The 25,918-nt window shown below is 44.6% G+C and overlaps 2 protein-coding genes across 15 annotated transcripts; both read right to left on the bottom strand.

Annotated features, from left to right (window-relative positions):
* Nucleotides 1-8,521: 8,521 nt before the first annotated feature.
* Nucleotides 8,522-9,869, bottom strand: LOC119315895 (DNA topoisomerase 6 subunit A-like; the record flags this gene model as incomplete). The annotated part of the gene is made up of 2 exons (XM_037590342.1): nt 8,522-8,796; nt 8,895-9,869. A coding segment is annotated over one exon (963 nt), but the record flags the coding sequence as incomplete, so codon positions are not given.
* A 5,215-nt stretch (nt 9,870-15,084) lies between these two features.
* LOC119317176 (ubiquitin carboxyl-terminal hydrolase 19-like) lies at nt 15,085-25,911 on the bottom strand. Of its 14 annotated transcripts, none has more exons than XM_037591586.1 (16): nt 25,797-25,911; nt 24,693-24,764; nt 23,399-23,470; nt 19,667-19,738; nt 18,469-18,518; nt 18,094-18,171; nt 17,705-17,978; nt 17,559-17,593; nt 17,400-17,485; nt 17,136-17,310; nt 16,969-17,056; nt 16,724-16,881; nt 16,345-16,636; nt 16,182-16,248; nt 15,997-16,103; nt 15,085-15,671 (listed from the first exon to the last, which is right to left on the bottom strand). In XM_037591586.1, the coding sequence occupies exons 7-16, from the start codon at nt 17,915-17,917 to the stop codon at nt 15,642-15,644; spliced, it is 1,251 nt and encodes a 416-aa protein (XP_037447483.1). In that variant the 5' UTR covers nt 17,918-17,978; nt 18,094-18,171; nt 18,469-18,518; nt 19,667-19,738; nt 23,399-23,470; nt 24,693-24,764; nt 25,797-25,911; the 3' UTR covers nt 15,085-15,641. The 14 variants fall into 14 exon arrangements, with proteins under 14 accessions (XP_037447483.1, XP_037447497.1, XP_037447487.1 ...); XM_037591600.1 differs by having other exon boundaries at nt 15,085-15,668; XM_037591590.1 differs by having other exon boundaries at nt 18,094-18,168.
* Nucleotides 25,912-25,918: the final 7 nt, after the last annotated feature.

Raw genomic sequence — 25,918 nt, 5'->3', positions numbered from 1 at the left:
GTTGAAGTTTGCAAGTCCCGTAGCATGTACGTATGGTAAACGTTATGTAACAAATTTAAAACATGAGGTGTTATTTGATTGTCCTCCTTATGAGTGGCGGTCGGGGACGAGCGATGGTCTTTTCCTACCAATCTATCCCCCTAGGAGCATGCACGTAGTGCTTTGGTTTTTGATGGCTTGTAGATTTTTGCAATAAGTATATGAGTTCTTTATGACTAATGTTGAGTCCATGGATTATACGCACTCTCGCCCTTCCATCATTGCTAGCCTCTTCGGTACCGTGCATTGCCCTTTCTCACATTGAGAGTTGGTGCAAACTTCGCCGGTGCATCCAAACCCCGTGATATGATACGCTCTTTCACACATAAACCTCCTTATATCTTCCTCAAAATAGCCACCATACCTACCTATTATGGCATTTCCATAGCCATTCCGAGATATATTGCCAGGCAACTTTCCACCATTCCGTTCCTCATGACACATTCATCATTGTCATATTGCTTAGCATGATCATGTAGTTGACATAGTATTTGTGGCAAAGCCATCATTCATAATTCTTTCATACATGTCACTCTTGATTCATTGTATATCCCGGTACACCGCCGGAGGCATTCATATAGAGTCATACTTTGTTCTAGTATCGAGTTGTAATCATTGAGTTGTAAATAAATAAAAGTGTGATGATCATCATTTTCTAGAGCATTGTCCCAAGTGAGGAAAATCTAAAAATTCAAAAAAAATGAGAGAAAAAGAGAGAAGGGATAATACTACTATCCTTTGCCACAGTTGTGCTTCAAAGTAGCACCATAATCTTCATGATAGAGAGTCTCTTGTTTTGTCACTTTCATATACTAGTGGGAATTTTTCATTATAGAACTTGGCTTGTATATTCCAACAATGGGCCTCCTCAAGTGCCCTAGGTCTTCGTGAGCAAGCAAGTTGGATGCACACCCACTTAGTTTCTTTTGTTGAGCTTTCTTACATTTATAGCTCTAGTGCATCCCTTGCATGGGAATCCCTACTCCTTGCATTAACATCAATCGGTGGGCATCTCCATAGCCCATTGATTAGCCTCGTTGATGTGAGACTTTCTCCTTTTTTGTCTTCTCCACATAACCCCCATCATCATATTCTATTCCACCCATAGTGCTATGTCCATGGCTCGCGCTCATGTATTGCGTGAAGGTTTATAAGTTTGAGATTACTAAAGTATGAAACAATTGCTTGGCTTGTCATCGGGGTTGTGCATGATGAGACCATTCTTGTGTGACGAAAATGGAGCACGACTAAACTATATGATTTTGTAGGGATGAACTTTCTTTGGCCATGTTATTTTGAGAGGACATAATTGCTTAGTTAGTATGCTTGAAGTATTATTATTTTTATGTCAATATGAAATTTTGTCTTGAATCTTTCGGATCTGAATATTCATACCACAATTAAGAAGAGTTACATTTAAATTATGCCAAGTAGCACTCCGTATCAAAAATTCTCTTTTTATCATTTACCTACTCGAGGACGAGCAGGAATTAAGCTTGGGGATGCCTGATACGTCTCCAACGTATCTATAATTTTTGATTGTTCCATGCTATAGTATCTACTGTTTTGGACCATATTGGGCTTTATTTTCCACTTTTATATTATTTTTGGGACTAACCTATTAACCGGAGGCCCAACCCAGAATTGATATTTTTTGCCTATTTCAGTGTTTCGAAGAAACGGAATATCAAACGGAGTCCAAACGGAATGAAACCTTCGGGAACGTGATTTTCTCACCAAACATGATCCAGGAGACTTGGACCCCACGTCAAGAAAGAAGGGAGGCGGCCACGAGGGTGGAGGGCGCCCCCCCTAGGGCGCGCCCCCTACCTCATGGGCCCCCCTTTGCTCCACCGACGTACTCCTTCCTCCTATATATACCTACGTACCCCCAAACGATCAAATACGGAGCCAAAAACCTAATTCCACCACCGCAAATTTCTGTATCCACGAGATCCCATCTTGGAGCCTGTTCCGGAGCTCCACGGAAGGGGAATCCACCACGGAGGGCTTCTACATCATCACCATAGCCCCTCTGATGAAGTGTGAGTAGTTTACCTCAGACCTTCGGGTCCATAGTTAGTAGCTAGATGGCTTCTTCTCTCTTTTTGGATCTCAATAGAATGTTCTCCCCCTCTCTCGTGGAGATCTATTCGATGTAATCTTCTTTTTGCGGTGTGTTTGTTGAGATCGATGAATTGTGGATTTATGATCAAGTCTATCTATGAACAATATTTGAATCTTCTCTGAATTCTTTTATGTATGATTGGTTATCTTTACAAGTCTCTTTGAATTATCAGTTTGGTTTGGCCTACTAGATTGGTTTTTCTCACAATGGGAGAAGTGCTTAGCTTTGGGTTCAATCTTGCGGTGTCCTTTCCCAATGACAGTAGGGGCAGCAAGGCATGTATTGTATTGTTGCCATCGAGGATAACAAGATGGGTTTTTTTATCATATTGCATGAATTTATCCCTCTACATCATGTCATCTTGCTTAAGGCGTTACTCTGTTTTCTTGAACTTAATACTCTAGATGCATGCTGGATAGCGGTCGATGAGTGGAGTAATAGTAGTAGATGCAGGCAGGAGTCGGTCTACTTGTCTCGGATGTGATGCCTATATACATGATCATACCTAGATATTCTCATAACTATGCTCAATTCTGTCAATTGCTCAACAGTAATTTGTTCACCCACCGTAAAATACTTATGCTTTTGAGAGAAGCCACTAGTGAAATCTATGGCCCCCGGGTCTATCTTTATCATATCAATATCCCAACACTTTACTATTGCTTTGCTATTTACTTTGCCTTTTATTTTACTTTGCATCTTTATACCAAGAATACCAAAAATATTATCTATCATCTCTATCAGATCTTACTCTCGTAAGTGACCGTGAAGGGATTGACAACCCCTAATCGCGTTGGTTGTGTGGAGCTATTTGTTTTGTGTAGGTACGAGGGACTTGCGTGTAGCCTCCTACTGGATTGATACCTTGGTTCTCAAAAACTGAGGGAAATACTTACTCTACTCTGCTGCATCACCCTTTCCTCTTCAAGGAAATCCAACGCAGTGCTCAAGAGGTAGCACTCCTACCCACACCTTCAGTGGGGTGGGTCACCCTTCTTATGTTGAGAGGGACCGGTCGCATCGTGACACCTTCTGTGGCTACTGCTCTCGGCCAGGTCATCCAGAGTCTGATTGCCGTGAGAAGAAGTGAGACCAGAGGCGCTCCTCTTCCAGTGGGACTCCTGGATCTTCCTCGACTCCTTCACTCACTGACCAGGATATTGTGAGGCTCAAGCGTCTATTGGCTTCCTCAGGCTCTTCGTCGACCGGATCCGCTGCTGCTGTGACTGCATTCACTTCTCCACCGCCGCAGACATCTACATAGTCAGGTACATCTTCGTGGGTTCTGGATTCTGGAGCCTCCTTTCATATGTCTTCTGATTTTTCCGTGCTGTCTTCTCTCTGACCTCTTGATTCGCCTGTTAATGTTCTTACCGCCGATGGCACACCTCTTCCCGTTGCTAGTCGTGGTCTTCTTTCCACTCCATCTTTTTCCGTTCCTAGTGTTTCACATGTTCATCGCCTTACCATGAATCTTTTTTCTGCTGCCCAACTTACTGATTCTGGTTGTCGTGTCATTCTTGATACCGACTCTTACTCTTCAGAATCGTCACACCAAGGTTTTGGTTGGTGCTGGCCCCCGACACCGTGAGTCAGAGGGCATTTGGGAGGTTGACTGGCTTTGTGTTCCTTCCGCTGCCACCACTTCTCCCAGCTCCCATGCTCTTGCTGCCTCTTCGTCTGCGTCCTTCCAGCTGTGGCATCATCGCCTTGGTCACATCTGTGGCTCTCGCTTGTCTTCTTTAGTTCGTCAGGGCCTCTTAGGGTCTGTATCTGGAGATGTTTCTTTACATTGTAATGGTTGCAGACTTGGCAAACAGACCCAGTTGCCTTATCCTACCAGTGACTCGGTATCTCAGCGTCCTTTTGACTTGGTTCATTCTGATGTCTGGGGTCCTGCTCCCTTTGATTCGAAAGGTGGTCATCGCTACTATATCTTGTTTATTGATGATTTCTCTCGCTACACTTGGCTCTACTTCATGAAATCTCGTAGCGAGGTTCTCTCTATATACAAACATTTTTCTACCATGGTTCACACCCAGTTTTCCACGCCCATTCGTACTTTTCATGCTGACTCCGCCGGTGAGTTTATCTCTCAGCTGTTGTGTGGTTTTCTTGTGGAACAGGGTACTCTTGCCCGGTTCTCATGTCCTGGTGCTCATGCTCAGAATGGCATTGCCGAACGCAAGCATCGTCATCTACTTGAGACGGTTCGTGCGCTGATGATTGCCGCTTCCCTTCCACCCCACTTTTGGGCTGAGGCTGTTTCTGCATCCACCTATCTCATCAACATTCAGCCATCGACTGCTCTGAAGGGTGGTATTCCTATGGAGTGTCTCACTGGTCGTTCTCCTGACTACTCAGCTCTTCGTATGTTTGGATGTGTCTGCTTTGTCCTTCTTGCCCCCCGAGAACGCACCAAACTGACTGCTCAGTCGGTTGAGTGTGTTTTCCTTGGTTACAATGATGAGCACAAGGGCTATCGATGTTGGGATCCTATGGGTCGTCGCTTGCGCATCTCACGTGATGTGACTTTTGACTAGGATCGTTCCTACTACCCACGTCCTTCTTCCTCAAGATTTCTCTGTGGATGATCTCTCTTTCCTCCTCCTTCCCGATACACCCTGCTATGTGCCTCATGTGTCATCTCTTCCTCCGGCACCTCTCCTTCCTTCTCCTTCACCATCGACCCCATCTTCTCCATCCTCCCCCTCCACCTCTCCACCATCATCTCCAGTCCGTCGCCCTCTCTCACCGTTCCCTCTCCACTATACTCGTCGCCCTCGTCCTGAGGATGTCTCCCCTGCCGTGCCTTCCACCTCTGGTGCACCTCTCCTCACGCCTCCCCCGGTTCACAACCTCTGGGCTCGGCCTCGCCCTCCGCCTGATCGCTACTCTCCTGATCGCTATGGTATCTCTGTTATTGCTGAGCCCACTTCCTATCGGACTGCCATGACTCAACCTGAATGGCAACTTGCGATGGCTGAAGAGCTTGCTGCCCTTGAGCGCTCTGGCACATGGGAGCTGGTTTCCCTCCCTTCTGGTGTTCGTCCCTTCTGGTTTACATGCAGCCACCACCGGGGTACTATGCTCCTGACGGTATGGTCTGTCGACTTCGCCGCTCCCTCTATGGTCTTAAACAGGCCCCTCGCGCCTAGTTTGAGCGCTTCGCCTCTGTGGTGACTGCCGTTGGTTTCTTGCCCAGTGATCATGATCCCGCGTTGCTTGTTCACACGTCTCCTCGTGGTTGGACTCTTCTCCTTCCTTATGTTGATGACATGATCATCACTGGTGACGACTCTAACTACATTGCCTTTGTTAAGGCCCGCCTTCACGACCAGTTCCTCATGACTGATCTTGGTCCTCTTCGCTATTTTCTTGGGATTGAGATCTCCTCGACCTCTGATGGCTTCTACATCTCTCAAGAGAAATATATTCAGGATCTTCTTGCTCGCGCTGCTCTTAGTGATGACCGCACAGTTGTGACTCCTATGGAGCTCAACGTTCAACTTCGTGCCTCTGATGGTGACCCTCTTCCTAATCCCACTCGCTATCGTCACCTCGTTGGTAGCCTTATCTATCTTGTTGTTACGCGTCCTGACATCTCCTATCCTGTTCACATCCTGAGTCAGTTTGTTTCAGCCCCCACCTCTGTCCACTATAGTCACCTCCTCCGTGTTCTATGATATCTTCGTGGCACGATCTCTCAGCGCCTTTTCTTTCCCCGCTCCAGTTCTCTTGAGCTCCAGGCTTACTCTGATACTACCTGGGCTAGTGATCCCTCTGATCGACGCTCGCTGTCTGCTTATTGTGTCTTTCTTGGTGGCTCTCTTATTGCCTGGAAGACAAAGAAACATACTGCAGTTTCTCGCTCGAGTACAGAGGCTGAGTTGCGAGCCATGGCTATGCTGACGGCTGAGATGATCTGGCTACGGTGGTTACTTGAGGATTTTGGTGTGTCTGCTGCTACCTCGACTCCCTTACTGTCAAACAGTACTGGTGCTATCAGTATTGCGCGTGACCCGGTGAAGCATGAGCTCACCAAGCACATCGGTGTGGATGCCCACTTTGTGCGTGCTGCTGTGAAGGATCAGACTTTCACTCTTCACTATGTGCCCTCTGAGTTACAGTTGGCTGACTTCTTCACGAAGGCACAGACTCGAGCGCAGCAATGCCTTTTTTCTCTCAAAACTCAGTGTTGTTGATCCACCATGAGTTTGAGGGGGGTGTTAGATGTGTATAGTCTCTTTTCGGTATATCCCCATTGTATAAGGGGTTTCCTGCTCTTTACCACACATGTATATGTAATGGCCTTTGGCCCTCAGTAAAGTTCAGTTGCTGTCTATCTAACAATCTCAATCCACCATGATTGTTAATCTCCATGGAGCATGTCTTGACAAAATGTGTATGTGTGTTCCTTGTATTCTTGATAGCATGGGAGGAGGTATTATAGAAAAAGATGGGAGGAGGTATTACAGAAAAAGATGGGAGGAGGTACTACAATTTCAGTTTTTCCCTTATAGTGGCAGAGCATACCATGAGAGGGCGTTCAAGTTGTAGATTATGTTTTATGCAAGTTTTTATATGGTTACGAAACATTAATCCTAAGTCCTAACAAGGTCAGTGCATTCTGGTGCTCAGGAAAACAATCTGATGCTAGATGTTCTGATTGCTTGTATGCCAATAGGATGGTTCATCTAGGATGGTTAGCAAAATTGTCATTCAGTGGTTTTTTATTTAGTATGTTCTGGCACAACCTTAGATCTTGAATATTGGAATCATAGTTCAGAAAAAAATTGTTGCTTAGTGTGAGGTCGATATCTATTTACCATGTTACTTTATAATATTTTCTAGGCGACATGTGCTAAGGATGGTACAGAATTCTGGGCATAAGGCCATGAACCTACTCAACAATGTAGCAAGAAGATGTGAAGAACTGCAATTTGTTGTGGTTTAGGTGCTCATCCCAATTTTATGCTCATGTTTGAAGATATCTAACCTTGGCTTACGATGCACGGAGAACCAAGATTCGAATTGCAAAAATAAGTTTTCATGCGTTTTTCAACTTCAATATATTTCGTCTATGGGTTTCTTTTCCTAGCATTAGATTTCATATGCGTTTATTTTGCTCCATTGCTCATTCCAATTTATGCTCAGCCAGAGATATTAAGTCTGCACTTACAATACATCGTTCTGTTGACCTGAAGTGCACAATTATTTTCTGTTCATGTAAAACCGCTGAAAAACGGGTAACGAACCCATCGAGAGAAGATGCCACTAGCCGTGTGGCACCTAGAACACACTAGAAAACATGCAGAATGTACAACGAATTCTCATAAACTTCATAAAAACAAACCCTAACGGCGCGGTGTGCCGCCGCGCACTACTCGCTAGTTATCTTTATAAGAAGAGCATAATTTAGTCGTAAAGCATGAACAGGACAAATTAAAGAGTTAGAATCTTTGTGGAGCTATCAATTAAACAAGCCTTGTTAAGTCAAAAGCCCCCTCGATCCCTTCCAAACCTCTTCAAGAGAGGTTTAACCGAAGAAGGCCTAAGGGATTTAATTCACTCCAATCTACTTCAAATCCCTTCCACCTAAACAAGCCATAAGAAGTTGTTTTTGTTTGCCCTCCAGCAAGATGTCAATTGTCAGACACTTTGATTCAGGGTGGTTCATACCATGCGAGAAGAAGGACACGTTTTAGGTTGAGTAAATGTAGGCGAGTCGTACAGAACACCCTTTTTTTAGAGCGAGAATATACAGATCACATGGGACAAGCCTTATGTCAAGGAAGAGTACACATGGCATACCCTAAAAGATTCACCTGGCAGCGAACGCAGCTGGGCACCATCCGGACCAGTCCTGGAATGTGCCAGGGAAAGACACAACCTAGATGAAATATACCAGGACAAGTCCTAGTAGTAAGAAAGGAGACGGAGAGGATATATGGCGAGTTCAGAACAAGTCCTATGTATGCTCATCCCAGGCACACCAAAACGCACGCGAGGCGTTAGCACAAGTCAGTAACAGAGGTAGCTCAGGACTTGTCCTAGGAACCCTAAGGTGTCCACAGTCCAGAGACATCAAATCTAAACCGAGAATGGCCAAAATGTACTTCTTATTAAATGAACAAAATGTAGTATGTTTCTACCAAAACATCTTTATTTTATTTTATGATAACTATAGAGTAGAACTGTATTTTACTTTTCACCACAGCCATAATATGTAAATTAAGCTCCAAAGTGCATAATAGTTAAAAGTGAATAGGTCGTATTACATAGATAAGAGTTCACCAATCCCAATTATCAGATGGCTTAAGAAAGCATAAATTCGTAGTTGCGATGAGATAATGTCCAAAATAAAATTCAAAGTGCCTTCATTTGAGTTCACCAACAGAGTTCAACAAAAATGACCGAAATATAGCAACTGAGTGTACCACTTCTCCCCTTTTCTAGAGTAAATGATATTGCTTGGAACCCAACAAACCAAGTATACCTGCAGATGTTTCTATGAATTGAACTCCAGCAGATATCACCAAAAGAACCTTCAACAAAACGTCCTCCAGGCATCATCACCAAGAGCACCACAATAATCTTTCAGCTATCATCACAAAAAGAAAGTCCTGCTGCAAATCAAATAAACACATGGATTAAGTCATTATTTAGCACAAAATAACATGAAGAAAGTTGCAACGCACCAACTAAAACAAAACAGCAATTATACCTGCATCTGTTCCTATTTGGCCTCTTTGCCCCGGAGCTGCACTTTGGTGGCCTTCTTTGTCCTCTTTCTCACTTGAGTGTCATCTCCATCAGAATTTCCTTTGGTGACCTTCTTGCCCGCTTGAGCGTCATTTCCATCATCAGACTTCTTGCCCACTTGAGTGTAATCTACATCAGATTCCTTTGTCCTCTTGACCACTTGAGTGTCATCTCCATCAGATTTTCCTTTGGTCACCTTCCTTGTCTTCTTGCCCGCTTGAGTGTCATCTCCATCAGATTTTCCTTTGGTGACCTTCCTTGTCTTCTTGCCCGCTTGAGCGTCATCTCCATCTGATTTCTCAACTGCAGTCTTTCTTTTGGGGACACCAGGTTTCTCAATGGTGACCATTTCCGGTATGTGCTCAGCCAAGAAGTCTACAGTGTTGCGCGCTAGCGGAAACCTTTGTTCAAAATTCATTCTAAACCCATTCTTGGACATAAGTTTCACTTCTTGCACATCTAGCCGATCAAGCAGCTCCTTGTCACGTTCTAAGTCACTTATTAAATTTTTAAGTGTAGTTCTGTCTCTTTGATTGAGTGGTTGTGAATCCGTCGGACGCCTTGTTCTTGGTCCTGACCTGTTACGATAACAGTGTACCGAATGCATTCCGATCCATTGGAGTGTTGGCACGGTCACATTGAGATTATCAAACCCTCTTCGCCTTGATCCATTTTTATAGGTCAACATTGTTATTGCTCCCATTGGGTTACAATCTGCAATTCCATATACTGGTACTCGTAACTGTCTTGCTAATTTATGTGCAACACCTCTTGTCGCGACATCAGAATGCCCCTTTCCACTCAAAATTATGCACCTATATGTCTTGTAAAATTCTATTGATACTAGCTTTGACATTATGGCAGCTTTCTCCACGATCAATATGAATCTGATGTCCTTAATTTTTGGCATAATCTTGTTGACTAGATGAGAATCAGATCAAAACGGTTTTACCCTTAGAGCAATCAATTTTTCGACTGCCATTGACACCCAAGACCACAGTGTTAAACGTGATATAATCTTCACGTATATACCTTGCGTACAAGGAGAGGAGACCCTGGCTAACCACATGAGGAGTAGTTAGACAAGATACTCATGTAATCTTTATCTTCTTTTATCTTTTGTATTTCTTCTCCTCCAAGATGTATCTCTACAACAACTTGTACGCATATCCGGGCTTGCAACCCATCTATATAACATGAAACACGTCGGCCAGGATAGGCAAGACGTTTACCGCAAGTCGCACATGGTATACAGAGCCTTCTTCTTCCACCAGAAACCCTAGCTAGTCCATCTCCATCACGTGCGCGCAGCCATGTCTTCCTCCTCCGCCTCCTTCCAGTCGATGTTCGGCGGTGGAGCCCCGGAGAAGCTCACCCGCACCAACTATGTGCTGTGGCGGACACAGATCACGCCGCAGCTGCGGGGCGCCGGCGTCTTCCATTATGTCGACGGCACGGCAGCCGAGCCGGCCAAAGACCTCACCACCAAGGACGCCGCCGGCAAGGAGACCACTGAGCCGAATCCCCTCCATCCGATTTGGGTGAAGGAGGATCAGCAGGTCCTTGGATATCTACTCCAACACTTGTCCAAGGAAGTGCTCGTCACGGTGACCACGATCACCACGGCGCGCGAACTCTGGGTGGCGCTGGCGAGCATGTTCTCGTCGCAGTCACTCAGCCGCGTCAACAACATCCGCACAACGCTGATTAATGCGCAGGAGGGCAATCAATCGGTGGCCACTTCTTCGCCGCCATGAGGGGTCTCGCCGATGAACTCGCCGCGGCGGGAAAACCCATCCAGGACGACGAGCTCATCTCCTACATCATCCACGGGCTGGACCAAGAGTACCAGCCCCTCGTCTCCGCACTAGATGCCCGTGTCACCCCGGTAACCCTCGATGAACTTTTTGCCATGCTCAGTAACTTTGATCAACGTATGGCGCAGTATCATGGCTCCGGCGGTGGCTTCAAATCGTCGGCCAACTCTACATCCAGAGGCCGCGGTGGTGGCTCTCGCTCGCGCTCATCTTCCCGCGGCAAGGGAAGGTTTGGCGCCGGCGGTGGCGGCTACTCCAACAGCTCATGCGGCGGCGGACGCTCCGGTAACTTCAAAGGGCGTCGTGGTGGTGGCAGTGGTGGTTCCAACAGGTCCCGTCCGGACTTGCCTTGCTGCCAAATCTGTGGCAAACCTGGTCATACGGCAAAGGACTGTTGGTACCGCTACGAAGAAGATGACGGTGATTCCTCGCAAGATGAAGAGAAAGTTGTTGCGGCGGCCGATGGCTCCTATGGAGTAGACACCAACTGGTACGTTGACAGCGGCGCCACCAACCACATCACCAACGAACTCGAGAAGGTCACAATGAAGGAGAAATATCGTGGCAAAGATCAAATTCATACGGCCAGTGGTGAAGGTATGGGTATACGTCACATTGGCCACTCAATTTTTAATACCCCTAGTCGTAAAATTCATCTCAAAAGAATTCTACATGTCCCTAGTGCTCACAAGAATCTTCTCTCTATTCATAGAATTGCTATTGACAATCATGTTTTTCTCGAGTTTCATCCTTTCTTCATTTTGATCAAGGATCAGGCCACGAAGAAAGTTCTCTATCGAGGTAGATGCGTTCGAGGGCTCTACCCGTTGATTCCGGAGTTTAGAAGATTAAATAAACAAGCTTGTGGTGTCATCAAGCTGTCGTCCACACGATGGCATGATCGTTTAGGACATGCCTCTTTTTCTTTGGTTGAAAAATTACTTAGGATAAATAAGCTCCCGTTTATTGGTGAGCGCAATATTGAAACTATTTGTGATTCATGTCAGTGTGCTAAAAGTCATCAATTACCATATCCCATCTCTACTAGTGTCTCCACTAAACCTTTGCAATTGATCTTTTCTGATGTGTGGGGGCCTGCCCCCTCCTCTGTTGGTAGACACACATATTATGTAAGTTTTATCGATGACTATAGCAAATTTTCATGGATCTATCTTCTCAAAAAAAGATCCGGTGTGTTTCAAGTCTTTCACAACTTTCAAGCTCTCGTTGAAAGAAAGTTCAACAGCAAGATCATTGCTGTCCAATCGGATTGGAGAGGGGAATACGAGAAACTCAATTCCTTCTTCCAAATTATAGGTATATCTCACCATGTATCATGCCCACACGCTCACCAACAAAACGGGTCAGCCGAACGCAAGCATAGGCACATTGTCGAGGTTGGTTTGGCCCTCCTAGCAGGAGCCTCCATGCCTCTTAAGTTTTGGGATGAGGCTTTTCTTACAGGCGTCCACATCATCAACATGCTACCTAGCCGTGTTATCAACAATGGAACACCTATGGAACGTCTCCTACATACAAAGCCAGACTATACCTCTCTTCGTGTCTTTGGTTGTGCGTGTTGGCCAAATCTTCGGCCTTACAATAACCGCAAACTCATGTTTCGGTCAAAACGGTGTGCCTTTCTTGGATATAGCGCCCAACACAAAGGCGTCAAGTGCCTTGACATCTCTACTGGTAGGGTATACATCTCACGTGATGTTGTTTTTGATGAGACAAAATTCCCCTTTGCGGATCTTCATCCTAACGCCGGTGCACTACTCCGCAAGGAAATCTTGCTTCTACCCTCTCATCTTTCCGGCTATGATCAAGGGGGTATTACAAATTGTGATGATCATATGTTGACTAACCCTACTAATAGCCTTCATGAGTCTTGTGATGATGCAGAAAACAGTGCAAAAATCGCAGCAGAAAACAATGAAGAAAATGGAGCAGCAGGCCCTCATTTTATGTGTCCTGGCTCGGGGGACATATCTACCTCGGGATTGCCCCAGGTGCTGCAGCCATGCAGCGGATCTTCCTCGGGATCCGCGTCTGGCAGCAATCCTGCCGGGCCAACCACGGCAGGCGCAGACGCGCGCGGGGCCGAGTCCGCATCAGCCACGCGGCAAAGGCTGGCGGGCTGCGACGCTTCTCCTCGTGCGCACGACTCCGCGCTCGACAAGCGGCAGGCCGGCACTGGCTCGGGCCGTGTCCAGCGGGAGGCCCAACTGCGTGTGTACACGCGCCGCGCCGCCACTACTCGTCAGGTGGGCGCGGGGACAGATCCGACCAGCCCAGGGCCCAGGCAATCATTGGGTCGTGATGATGCGACCAGGCCCAGATCTTCTGCGGCGAAATCGTTCCCCACACCACGATCCACGACCACAGAATATCCTACCCCGTCATCGCCTAGTGACGCTGCCGGCTCTGGAGGCCCGCGCGGATCCTCCTCGGGATCAGGCGAGGATCAGCTTGATCCAGACCCAGGATCTTCTGCGCCGGATCTCTCTACAGAAGCTCCTGCTGCTACTCCTCCACGTCGAACACGATTGCAACAAGGGTTAATTAAACCTATTGATTATAAACATGTTACAAAATATGGGCTGGTATGTTCTACAGGTGAACCAGAAGAACCCAATACTCTTGAGGAAGCTTTGGGTGATGCAAATTGGAGAAAAGCAATGCATGATGAAATCATAGCACTTAAGAAAAATAGAACATGGCATTTGGTTCCTCCACAACGAGGTAAAAATCTTATTGACTGCAAATGGGTCTTTAGGATAAAAAGGAAAGCTGATGGAACCATTGACCGTTACAAAGCCAGGCTCGTTGCAAAGGGTTTTAAACAACGGTATGGTATTGACTATGAGGACACGTTTAGTCCAGTTGTAAAAGCTGCTACTATTCGTCTTGTTTTGTCCATTGTTGTGTCCAGGGGATGGAGTTTACGTCAGCTAGATGTTCAGAACGCGTTCCTTCATGGTGTTCTGGAAGAAGAGGTTTACATGAAACAACCACCTGGGTTTGAAAACACACGTGCACCACTGCATGTGTGCAAACTTGACAAGGCATTGTATGGACTAAAGCAGGCCCCAAGAGCATGGTACTCTCGCCTCAGTAAAAAGATGCAAGCACTTGGTTTTGTTCCTTCAAAGTCTGACACTTCATTGTTTATTTATAACAAATCAAGTATATCCATATTTGTTCTCATATATGTTGATGATATAATTGTGACAAGCTCATCTGATGAAGCAATAATTGCACTGTTGAAGGATTTGAGTGCAAAGTTTGCTCTCGAGGATTTAGGAGATCTACATTATTTTCTTGGCATTGAGGTAAAGCAACACAAGGATGGCCTTCACCTTTCTCAAGAAAAGTATGCAACAGACTTGGTAAAAAAGGCTGGTTTGCAAAGTTGTAAGCCTGCACCCACTCCCTTATCCAGCACAGAAAAGTTATCCCTTGTTGAAGGAGAGCCTCTGAGTTCAGAAAATGGTACAAAATACAGAAGCCTGGTAGGTGCACTACAGTATTTAACACTGACTAGACCAGACATCTCCTTTGCTGTTAACAAAGTATGTCAGTTTCTCCATGCACCTACCACTGTTCATATGACTGCTGCAAAACGTATAGTAAGATATGTGAAAAATACGTTGAATGTTGGCCTAAATTTCAGCAAGTCATCCTCTACACTTATCAGTGCCTTCTCTGACTCTGATTGGGTTGGATGTCTAGATGACAGACGTTCAACTGGTGGCTTTGCAGTTTTCTTTAGACCTAATTTAATATCTTGGAGTGCAAGGAAGCAAGCTACAGTTTCAAGATCCAGTACAGAGGCAGAATATAAGACATTGGCAAATGCAACAGCAGAAATCATATGGGTGCAGTCAATCCTAAAGGAACTAGGTATGAAAAGCACTAGAGCTCCATGTTTATGGTGTGATAATCTAGGTGCTACCTACTTGTCAGCAAATCTAGTTTTTCATGCCAAAACTAAACACATTGAGATAGATTTTCACTTTGTTCGAGAAAGAGTTGCAAACAAACTTCTGGATATTCAATTTATTCACTCTCAAGACCAAGTTGCTGATGGCTTTACCAAAGCTTTACCCACAAGAAGTTTTGAGGACTTCAAGCATAATCTCAACTTGATGAAGTTGTGATTAAGGGAGGATGTTAAACGTGATATAATCTTCACGTATATACCTTACGTACAAGGAGAGGAGACCCTGGCTAACCACATGAGTAGTAGTTAGACAAGATACTCATGTAATCTTTATCTTCTTTTACCTTTTGTATTTCTTCTCCTCCAAGATGTATCTCTACAACAACTTGTACGCATATCCGGGCTTGCAACCCATCTATATAACATGAAACACGTCGGCCAGGATAGGCAAGACGTTTACCGCAAGTCGCACACACAGGACCAATTATCAATCCCTTAGCATCAACGTTGACACCAAATGACCATCTTGTCGCTTGGAGTAGAATACACACTATATCCACTATGCCATCAATTAGATAAGGTTTAATAAACAATGGAGTCAGCTCATAAAATAACCCCCTCTTGTCCACTGACGTGTCATAGAAGTGTGCTCGGATAGCTGTGAGAAATTCGTAAATTTGCTTTGCTTTTGCTTTAGTTGCTTTTTTGGTGGAACAGTATGTTTTGAAACCATCCCCCCTAAGGCAACAGTATGCTTGCAATTCTTCATCATAAACTGTATCTCCCAACTCTGGCACAATGAACTTGTGTTTCTTTTTGGTACAACCCTCAAGTTTTTCATTTATCCTCTCAATTATCACTGAGGGAGGACAATCTTCTACTATGACGTACTTCTCTGTCAAACGTTGATTCGTGTCCATAAAAGGATTTAAGAAGCGTCCTTTAATCAACTTATCAGATAGGCTGGGGGTATCTGCTAGAAAACGTACATAAAAAGTGTATCAAGCAAACGAAACCGCACTCATTAAAACAAATGGCATGAAAGGCCAAGTTTTACACAACTTCAATTAATATATGTTTTTTGTGCTGCACGCAATTATTTGCACACACAAAAAGCATTGACAAGAAAACCGATAGGCATTTTCGTAGCATTGTTTTATTTATATATTTACATAGCATTTTTTTATTTATATATTTACACAGCATTGTTTTTCACAGCTAAGATTTCCTTGAAAATATGTCAGAATATGGAAAATGTTCATCTATCCATAATTAAGATATTTCAACCTTTGGGACCATACCTTCATCAGGTGGGGGCCTGAAAAGTAAGGGATCAGCGTCCGTCCGTCTTGGGATGTCGTCTTCAGTTGCACGCTCGCCATGTGGTTCAGAATGTTCTCCCATTTTCCTGGAAATGGAAATGAAGAAAATCTTAGACTTGGAAGTTCTATGAAAGGATATATCAGTTCTGAAACTTCTTAGATACCTTTTATAGAAAAAGATATAACTTTCTTTGTTTTCTTTTCTACACCCTCCTTAGTGATAGATGTAACCTGCAAATACACCCGAGTTAGAAATATTAGTTCTAGACTGTAAACAAAGCTTGCAAATAGTCAAAGCAAATTACGGGAATCAAACACGGAACATACCCGTTCGTCATTGATCTCATACCATTCTCCATTATACTTGGTGAAGCACCAATAGTGCCCACCTTTTGGGCCATACTGCCTATGATGAATGACTCCATATAAGTCATACTTTTGTTCGACTCCTCCATTAGCACTCACATAAGGTGAAAAGTCGAAATCCATGGGGCAGTCAACATCATGTACGAGCTTAGTAGAACCTTCACCAGTACCAACAGGTCGACCAAGACATATGATCAATATTTCTGGACAAGCCACGATTCGAGTTTCCTCACTCTTTTTGTGGAGTGAGCATCTGCATTGAAATCCACAAATTGGATCATGTGACTCATCAATAAATTATCATGGGCATTTATGAAAATATTATCACACAAGTGTTTACCCTTCACATCGAGAATTCAATGGTTTTTTCATAGTGAACGCATCCATGCATTCTTTTAAGCTTTTGAAGCCAACTTGATCCTCAAGCTTGATAGGAATTTCCAACATCTGGAAATCTCTAGTTTCGCCTGCCTTTTTGAATCCACATTCGCATACATGCTTCAAAGATACGCAATATATACAATTATATTTTTGTTGTAACAAAAGATTACTATGGTTATGAATTTAGAACAAAACAAAATATACCTCTGTTAGTAATGTTCCAGAAAATAGCTGCTCATATATGTCTATATTTTTGGGGTGCTTCTCTGCAGGAAATTTTGACAATATTGCGCTACACAGAAACTCACCCATTTAAGTTACTAGAGTTGAAATCTAGCACAGAAAGCAAAAAAGCAAAACTAGATACCCACCACAAAAATTCATCAGCGCTGAACTGAGAACCAAGACGGTTATTCTTAAAGTCATCACCTAAATCTTCCAAACGATTAAGAATCATAGTAGGAAGAAAAGCTGTTGAACTTTGTAAGTCCTCTAGAAGGTATCTTCGCAAACAGCAAGATACACACAAATCACCCTCTTCAGGACCTGAACAAACAAACCATATGATATGTTAATTGTATAACTTACGCATTTGGCTACATGTAGATACAAGGATGTCAAATACTAAAACTCACATGTTTTCCCATAATCATCTCCAGAAAGATACTTCGAAAAACTTTCAGTGGCCTTTAAGCATTGTAGGACTGAATTTGCATAACAACTGAAAAAAATATAGTTAGAACAGCAAAAAAAAGACATTGCTTATGGTGAAAATTAATGGTGTAAGGTTGTACTTGAGGGATTTATTTAGATGTCCCATGGGTTTGCGCTGCAAAAAATGATATAAGTTGGATACTAAGTTAGGATTTAAGCTAAGCAAAAAGATTACATTTATGCTCTTATATAGATGATCGATTAATAAATCATACACCTCACTCACATTGTTCTTATCCTTCACAATAACGTGCACGCTGATGTTTTTCTCAAGTCCTCCAAACACCAAGTCATCCTCTCCGTTTTCCATCTTCAATTCTTTGAAGACAATTATGTGTTGTTTGGAGTCATAAATGGCCCAGTTGTGCAAGTCAGAATGGAGGTCTTTCCATGTATATGACTTTCTGTCAATATCCTTTTCTTTGTCCACATCACCCATTTTCTCAGATGAACAACCATTGTGACTACAGTCGTACTAGATACGAACCCTCAGTTTATGCCTACACATACAATTCAATATATGAGAGAGAGAGAGAGAGAGAGAGAGAGAGGTTACAAGAAAATTGAAAATTGCGATCAGAACTAAAATAGAAGACAGAACACCAGAACACTTACATAGATTTATCCTTATCAGCTTCCATGATGCTAAATCATGCTCGGTACGTTGATCTTGGGGACAACGCGTTCACCCTGCTGCACAAGTCCAACAGGCAGTGTGGTTACTGTTGGGTTTAATCACCCTCGGTACTTTGATTTGAGTAGTAAAATTATTCATCATCCGGCAACACTTTTCAAACGATGTTTTGTAAATATCTAAAGCTAACAACTCAAAGTAAATTATATATAAAACTACCAATTAAAAGTAGACACTATTCATCATCCGAGAAACTATTCAAACCATGTCTTGCAAATTTTATCTAAATTGAATCATACAAGTCAGGTGACATTTCAGTTATTAAGTGGAAGAGGTTAAGAAGACAGGTTACTCACAAGTTAAGGCAACCTGAGTATTGGGAACTGTACCAGAATAACTCAAAAGTCTACAGTAAAAATAACTGTATCAGAATATACCAAGTCAAGAACTATAAAATTCTTGGGTAGAAATAACTGTGTTAGCCTGCTAGGATATGTAAGACAAGCTAAAGATTAATTAGTTAGTGCGTGGTAGTTGTTTGGCGGGAGTGGTGGGAATGTGGGCTGCACCAGTTTAAGCAGTAGCATTTGCTTTGAGTAGTATAATATGCCCATAAACAAGAGTTGTGTAAGTCAGGCAAGAAGGAAGTACAGAAAATAAGCTCGAGCTCGCTGTGTCCTGTGAGTTTCTTTTCTTTTTGCGAGTGGTATCCTGTGAGTTTTTCATGGTGTGTGCAGTAACATGAGCTGCAGCTCTAACTGCGCGGCAGGCATGGTGAGCAATCTTCAAATCATTCAAAAAAAAAATGAGCTGCAACTCTACATATCCATGCACAGGCACATAAAACACAAAATTCAGTACTCCAAAAACAGAAAAATACATGTAGTTAGCAGAAGGTCGGCTAACAAATTTACAAGGGACAGCTTAATGAAGAACTTGCAATGACCAAACTAAATTAAGAAGATAATATTCTTCCTTAGACCTTGCAATGGCCATACCCAATCAAGAAAAGATGTTACCAAGCAAACCGGACCTATTGACCCTTTTGCTATGGTAAGGCGTTGAACTTCATATATCCCTTTTTTAGTCAATCCAGAATATCGTACATTCAAACTGAATCATATATTGGGTTTATTAATACCTTTGGATTCATTACTGTACAGGAAAAATGACCTTCTCATTTGGTCAAAAAGTAGTACAATAATATGCAGATTGTGTGATGCAGAATACTTATTTTTTTGCATGGATAAAAAATACTTGTTGCATTCCAGTTTAAAAGCACTACCAGATCCTTGTGTGACTACGGGCAAAGTATTCCATAAGCTTTTACGCTCAACGGTGAACATTGGAACTCTCAGGGCATTTTATATTTACCATTAGAGGATCTACATTTCTGTATGACGTGCAAATGTGCAATGTATTGTATCAGATAGGGAGATGAGTAAGAACAAGCGTTAACCGGTTCTTATGCTGCTAGACAGAAAATTACATACTCCAGAGACAGAATCAAGATTCTAAGCTAGTAATCAGAAAGGAGCGCGTGAAGAATAAAACCTTCAGATTAGACTGTCCCGAAGAAGAGGTGGCTTGAACCCTTGCCTTCTTGGGAGCTGATCTTCTGTTAGACTGGAAGGTAGAAAAAAACAAGCAAACTCCAATCATGACTCTATTTCATCTTAGTACAAAAGAAGAAACTGCTAACAAAAGTTAATTAATCTCATGGTACTGTCCACATTAACATGGATCAAACATGTCAAATAAAAGATTAACACGGATAAAATCCATGTGACATTACACATACAAGTGGACCTCTGCACCCTCCCCTGTGAAAAAAAGGATTGTGTTCCAATCTTCAACTTTGAGCACAAAAATATTGTGGAAAACTTCGCGTGTAGTCACACAAGGATCAGGTAGTGCTTTTAAACTGGAATGCAACAACAAGTATTATTTATCCACGCAAAAAAAGGTATTCTTGAACAAAACGGACCCGCTCCCACCCCCGAAACCCTCGCCACCGCCACCTCCCCTGCCCGTCTCCGGCGGGAACCGGCCGCCCTCGCCGGCGCGCGGCCCGAATCCGCCCCCCTCCCCCGCCCTTCCTTCCCCGCCCCTCCTTCCGCCCTCGCGCCGCCTCCCCGGGAGGCGGCCGGGGCGGCCCCTACGTCTCTCCGCTCGGCTTCGCATCCTCTTCCTCTCCCCTGCCGTCGCCGGCGGGCGCCCCCGGCTCCGGCCCAGGGGGTGCCGGCGGCGGCAGGATCTCCTTTCCCCGCGCGCATCCTCCTGGCCCGGGGCAGGGGGGCGGTGGCGGTGTCGCTCGGCTTGGCGGGGGTCCGGTGACCCGGCGGGGTGGCCGGCGGCGGATGTGGTGGCGGCGCTGCTCCTTGGCGGCGGGGCGGCGTGGTGGTGCGGGGTGGCCGACGTCGCGCCCCCGGCCCAGATCTGGGCCTGGCGGACCCCATCTGGGTCCTAGCGGGCCGGCCCCCCGGCGTGGCCTCGTTGTCTGCGGCGCGGTGAGGAGGAGGAGCGGCTCGGATATGGGGCGTCGGCGCCGATGGCGTGATGGCAGCGGCGCGAAGGCGGGAGCTTTACGGGCCCACGAGGGCTCGGCCGGGCCTGTGGGCCCACGGGCCTGGTGTGCTCCTGCTATTGCGTCCAGACGGCTACCGTCGCTGACGGTGGAGGTGGGGCCCTCCCGCGTGCCGACGGTGCTGATGCCCTAGTCCCGGCTCTGATTCTTCGCCGCGCTGTCCTCACTTCGCGGTGCCGTGGTGAGACGGCGTGGGGGCCTCATGACCGCGTTGGCGCATGGTGGTGGTTGGTTTGGTGGCTGGATCCGGAGCGCCCGAGGTGCGGGTTGGGATCGGGGGAAACCCCTGTCGGCGTGGCCGACACCGGCGCGGTGGCGCCTATGGGTGCCACCTGACCTTCCGGGAGGGCGTCGGGGGCTACCCTTCCTCTCGCCTCGTCGTGTACCGGGGGAAACCCTTGGCAGCAGTGTCGTCATCGTCGCGATCCTTCTTGGAGGTGTTGATAGGTGCCGGCGCTTCGGAGTCTTGGAGCCTAGTGGAAGATCCCGGTGGGCGCAGCGATCGTGAGGCTTCTTCGTTTTTGTTGATCCGCCGTTGTCGGCATTTGTTTCTTTTGCTCTTTCTCTGTCGTTTCTTTTGGGCGTGACTGTGCTGCTTCCGCCCCAACACCTATCTCTGTATGGTTCGGTTGGTTGCTTTGTATACAAAGCGGGGGGAAACCCTTTTTCGGCAAAAAAGGTATTCTTTATCACACAATCCACACATTATTGTACTACTTATTGACCAAATGAGAAGGCGATTTCTCCGGAACAATAGCTAAGTCTGCCCTGATACTATCACTTGGATCTCGAACAGTATCTATGATAATAAATCCAAAGGTATTAATGAAATGTCCAAAAATATATTCAGTTTCAATGCATTGATATTCTAGACTGAACAAAAAACAGGGATATTGGTCGGCTACTCGGGTTTGAATACCCGAATTCAAGGCCTTGCTATAGCCAAAGGGTCAATAGGTCGTGTTTGTTTGGTAACATCTTTTTTCGATTGGGTACGAAAATTGCAAGTTATAAAAGCACTACGTGATCCTTGTGTAACTACGGTAGGGTTTTTACGCTCAAAGTTGAACACCGGAACACTTGGAGCGTTTTAGATTTATCGTCAGAGGGTCTACATTTTTATTGTTAGACTATATGGAGGGCCAAAGCTCCCCGGGTTCCATTGCACTAACGAAACCAGAGTAAGCGTAACAGTATGCAGAACATGTTCATGAAGCTACTAACTAGAAGAAGAGCAAAGTTCAAAGCACCTCCAGCTACTTATTACAGATGCACCAAAATTGCATATAGCTAGGTTTCCAATACAGGAAAGGAAGCTACTCCAGCCTACAAGCGCCAGGAGCAGTCTGCAGTCCAGCGGTCAAATCACCTTGAGTGCATTCTAAATTTTTATATGTCGTAAAATGTGCAATGTCTTGTATCAGAGAGGGAGATGAGTGAGAACAAGCGTTGACAGGTTGTGGTAAACAGAAAATTACATACTCCAGAGAAGCAAACTCCAATCATGACTCTATTTCATCTTAGTACAAAAGAAGAAACTGCTAACAAAAGTTAATTAGTCTCATGGTACTTTGCACATTAACATGGATCAAACATGTCAAATAAAAGATTAACACGGATAAAATCCGTGTGACATTACACATACAAGTGGATCTCTATACCCTCCCCCGTGAAAAAAAGGATTGTGTTCCAATGTTCAACATTGAGCATAAAAATATTGTGGAAAACTTCGCCCGTAGTCACACAAGGATCAGGTAGTGTTTTTAAACTGGAATGCGACAACAAGTATTATTTATCCATGCAAAAAAAAGGTATTCCGTATCACACAATCCACACATTATTGTACTACTTATTGACCAAATGAGAAGGCCATTTCTCCAGAAGAATAGCTAAGTCTTCCCTGATACTATCACTTGGATCTCGAACACTATCTATGATAATAAATCCAAAGGTATTAATGAAATGTCCAAAAATTTATTCAGTTTGATTGCATTGATATTCTAGATTGAACAAAAAACAGGGATATTGGTCCGGTTTGAATGCCCGAGTTCAAGGCCTTGCTATAGCCAAAGGGTCAATAGGCCGGGTTTGTTTGGTAACATCTTTTTTTGATTGGGTATGGACATTGCAAGTAATAAAAGCACTACCAGATCCTTGTGTGACTACAGTAGGATTTTTACGCTCAAATTGAACGTTGGAACACTTGGGGCGTTTTACATTTATCGTTAAAGGATCTACATTTTATTTTTAGACTATAAGGAGGGCAAAAGCCCCCCGGGTTTATTAACGAAACCAGAGCAAGCGTAACAGCATGCAGAGCATGTTCATGAAGCTACTAACTAGAAGAAGAGCTCAAAAGTTCAGAGCACCTCCAGCTACTTATTACAGATGCACCAAAATTGCATAGAGCTAAGTTTTCAATCATGGAAAGGAAGCTACTCCATCCTACAAGCGCCGGGAGCAGTCTGCAGTCCAGCGATCAAACCACCTTGAGCGCATTCTACATTTTTATATGTGGTACAAATGTGCAATGTCTTGTATCGGAGAGGGAGATGAGCGAGAACAAGCGTTGACAGGTTCTTATGCCGGTAAACAGAAATTACATACTCCAGAGAGAGAGAGAGAGAGAGAGAGAGAGAGAGAGAGAGAGAGAGAGACTCTTAGCTAGTAATTAGAAAGGAGTGTGTGAAGAATAAAACCTTCAGTTTAGACTGTCCCGAAGAAGAGGCGGCTTCAACCCTAGCCTTCTTGGGAGCTGGTCTGCTGTTACTCTTGAAGGTAGAGAAAAACAAGCAAACTCCAATCATGACTCTATTTCATCTTAGTACAAAAGAAGAAACTGCTAGCAAAAGTTAATTAATCCTACGGTACTGTCCACCTTAGCATGGATCAAACATGCCAACTAAAAGATTAACACGGAAGTGTGACATTACACATACAAGTGGATCTCTACGCCCTCCCCACAAAATAAACGATCGTGTTCCAATGTTCAACATTGATCATAAAAATCTTGTGGAAAACTTCGCCCGTAGTCACACAAGGATCAGGTAGTGCTTTTAAACTGGAACGGAACAACAAGTATTATTTATCCACGCAAAAAAAAAGGTATTTTGTATCACACAATCCACACATTATTGTACTACTTATTGACCAAATGAGAAGCCATTTTTCCGGAACAATAGCTAAGTCTGCCCTGATACTATCACTTGGATCTCAAACACTATCTATGATAATAAATCCAAATGTATTAATGAAATGTCAAAAAAATGATTATGTTTGAATGCACTGATATTCTGGATTGACTAAAAAAAGGATATTCGTCGGGTCTGAACGCCCGAGTTCAAGGCCTTGCTATAGCCAAAGGGGCAATAGGTCAGTTTTGTTTGGTAACATCTTTTTTCGATTGGATATGGACATTGCAAGTTATAAAAGTAATACTTGATTCTTGTGTGAGTACAGTATGATTTTTATCCTCAAAGTTGAACATTGGAACACTTGGGGTATTTTACATTTATTGTTAGAGGGTCTACATTTTTATTTTTAGACTATAAGGAGGGCAAAAGGTTCCATTTCATTAACGAAACCAGAGCAAGCATAACAGCATGCAGAGCATGTTCATGAGGCTACTAACTAGAAAAAGAGCTCTAAAGTTCAAAGCACCTCCAACTACTTAATACAGTTGCACCAAACATGCATACAGCTAAGTTTTCAATACAAGGAAGGAAAGGAAGCTACTCCAGCCTACAAGCGCCAGGAGCAGTCTGCAGTCCAGCGATCAAACCACCTTGAGCGCATTCTACATTTTTATATGTAGTACAAATATGCAATGTCTTGTATCGGAGAGGGAGATGAGTGAGAACAAGGGTTGACAGGTTCTTATGCTGGTAAACAGAAAATTACATACTCCAGAGAGAGAGGGAGAGAGAGAGAGAGAGAGAGACAGAATCAAGACTTTAAGCTAGTAATCAGAAAGGAGTGTGTGAAGAATAAAACCTTCAGATTATACTCTCCCGAAGAAGAGGTGGCTTGAACCCTAGCCTTCTTGGGAGCTGATCTGCTGTTACTCTTGAAGGTAGGAAAAAACAAACAAACTCCAATCATGACTCTATTTCATCTTAGTACAAAAGAAGAAACTGGTAACAAAAGTTAATTTATCCCATGGTTCTGTCCACATTAACATGGATCAAACATGTCAAATAAAAGATTAACACGGATCAAAGCCATGTGACATTGCGCATATATGTGGATCTCTACGCGCTCCCCTCGAAAAAAGGATCTTTACATCCTTCGGGGAGAAAAGTTGAAGAGCCAAGCTTAGCAGCGAAGCGTGCGACGCTCCAGAGGGCGAAATCATGTTATGGAGCTTAAAAATGTTTTGTTGTAATCGGCGGCGTAGTAGAAATTTCTTGGAAGAGACTGCCATCGGGGTTGGCGCTGCCAGATTTTGGACGAGCACAACCTTTCTCGCGTTGGAATGCTCTCAGCGCTTTTTTCTGGCTGGAAATGCCGAAACATCATTTTGGAGCACCACAAGACGAACAAATCAGACGCAAAAACGACTCGCAGAGCCAACTATAGGGAGCAGTAATTTACACTCCATCCAAATCAGGAAGGAGGGCTCGGAACGGCCCGAAAGGCGACGGCGGGGAAGGCTCGGCAGCCTGTGTAAGGCCGCTGAAGAAGCCAGGTCGCAAGTTTACTACTCCACGGCGGCAGAGTACTAATAACTGGAGTGTAAATTTGCAGTGAAAGCTATAGCTTGCCCCACGGCGGCAAGGTGCGAGAGAGCGGGAGTTGCCATCGACGCCCGGACCCGTGACCTTGTAGACGGGGCCTAAGCCGCCCTTTCCGTGGTAGTAGAAAGTTGAGATTTCTCCTTGCCCGCCCAGGGAGAAGGGTGCAGACCCAGCGGAGAAGTCAGGAGACGAAGGTGGCAGTGCCGGCGCCGACAGAGTGGCCGGGCGGAGTGGAGGAAGCACGCGACATCGCAGCGTTGGGCTTAGGTGGTGATGGACTGACAGCGCCGTCGATATAGTGGAGGTTTTTTTATTGCGGGAGGAGCGGAACAGGAGAAACTGGAGGAGAAGAGAGGCTCACCGGCGGGAGGGTTGGGTGTGGCGGCGGCGCCGCCGCGCTTATCTTTCCTCTTCTCCTTGTGGCGCTCAACCCCTCTCTGCTATTCTGATGCTTAACGATGCCTTGTAGCAGGCAATGCCGCA

This window comes from Triticum dicoccoides, chromosome 6A (genome assembly GCF_002162155.2).
Source record: "Triticum dicoccoides isolate Atlit2015 ecotype Zavitan chromosome 6A, WEW_v2.0, whole genome shotgun sequence".
Taxonomy (NCBI): domain Eukaryota; kingdom Viridiplantae; phylum Streptophyta; class Magnoliopsida; order Poales; family Poaceae; genus Triticum; species Triticum dicoccoides.
The sequence above is the reverse complement of the archived record's forward strand: the minus strand, read 5'-3'. Positions and strand labels throughout refer to the sequence as shown.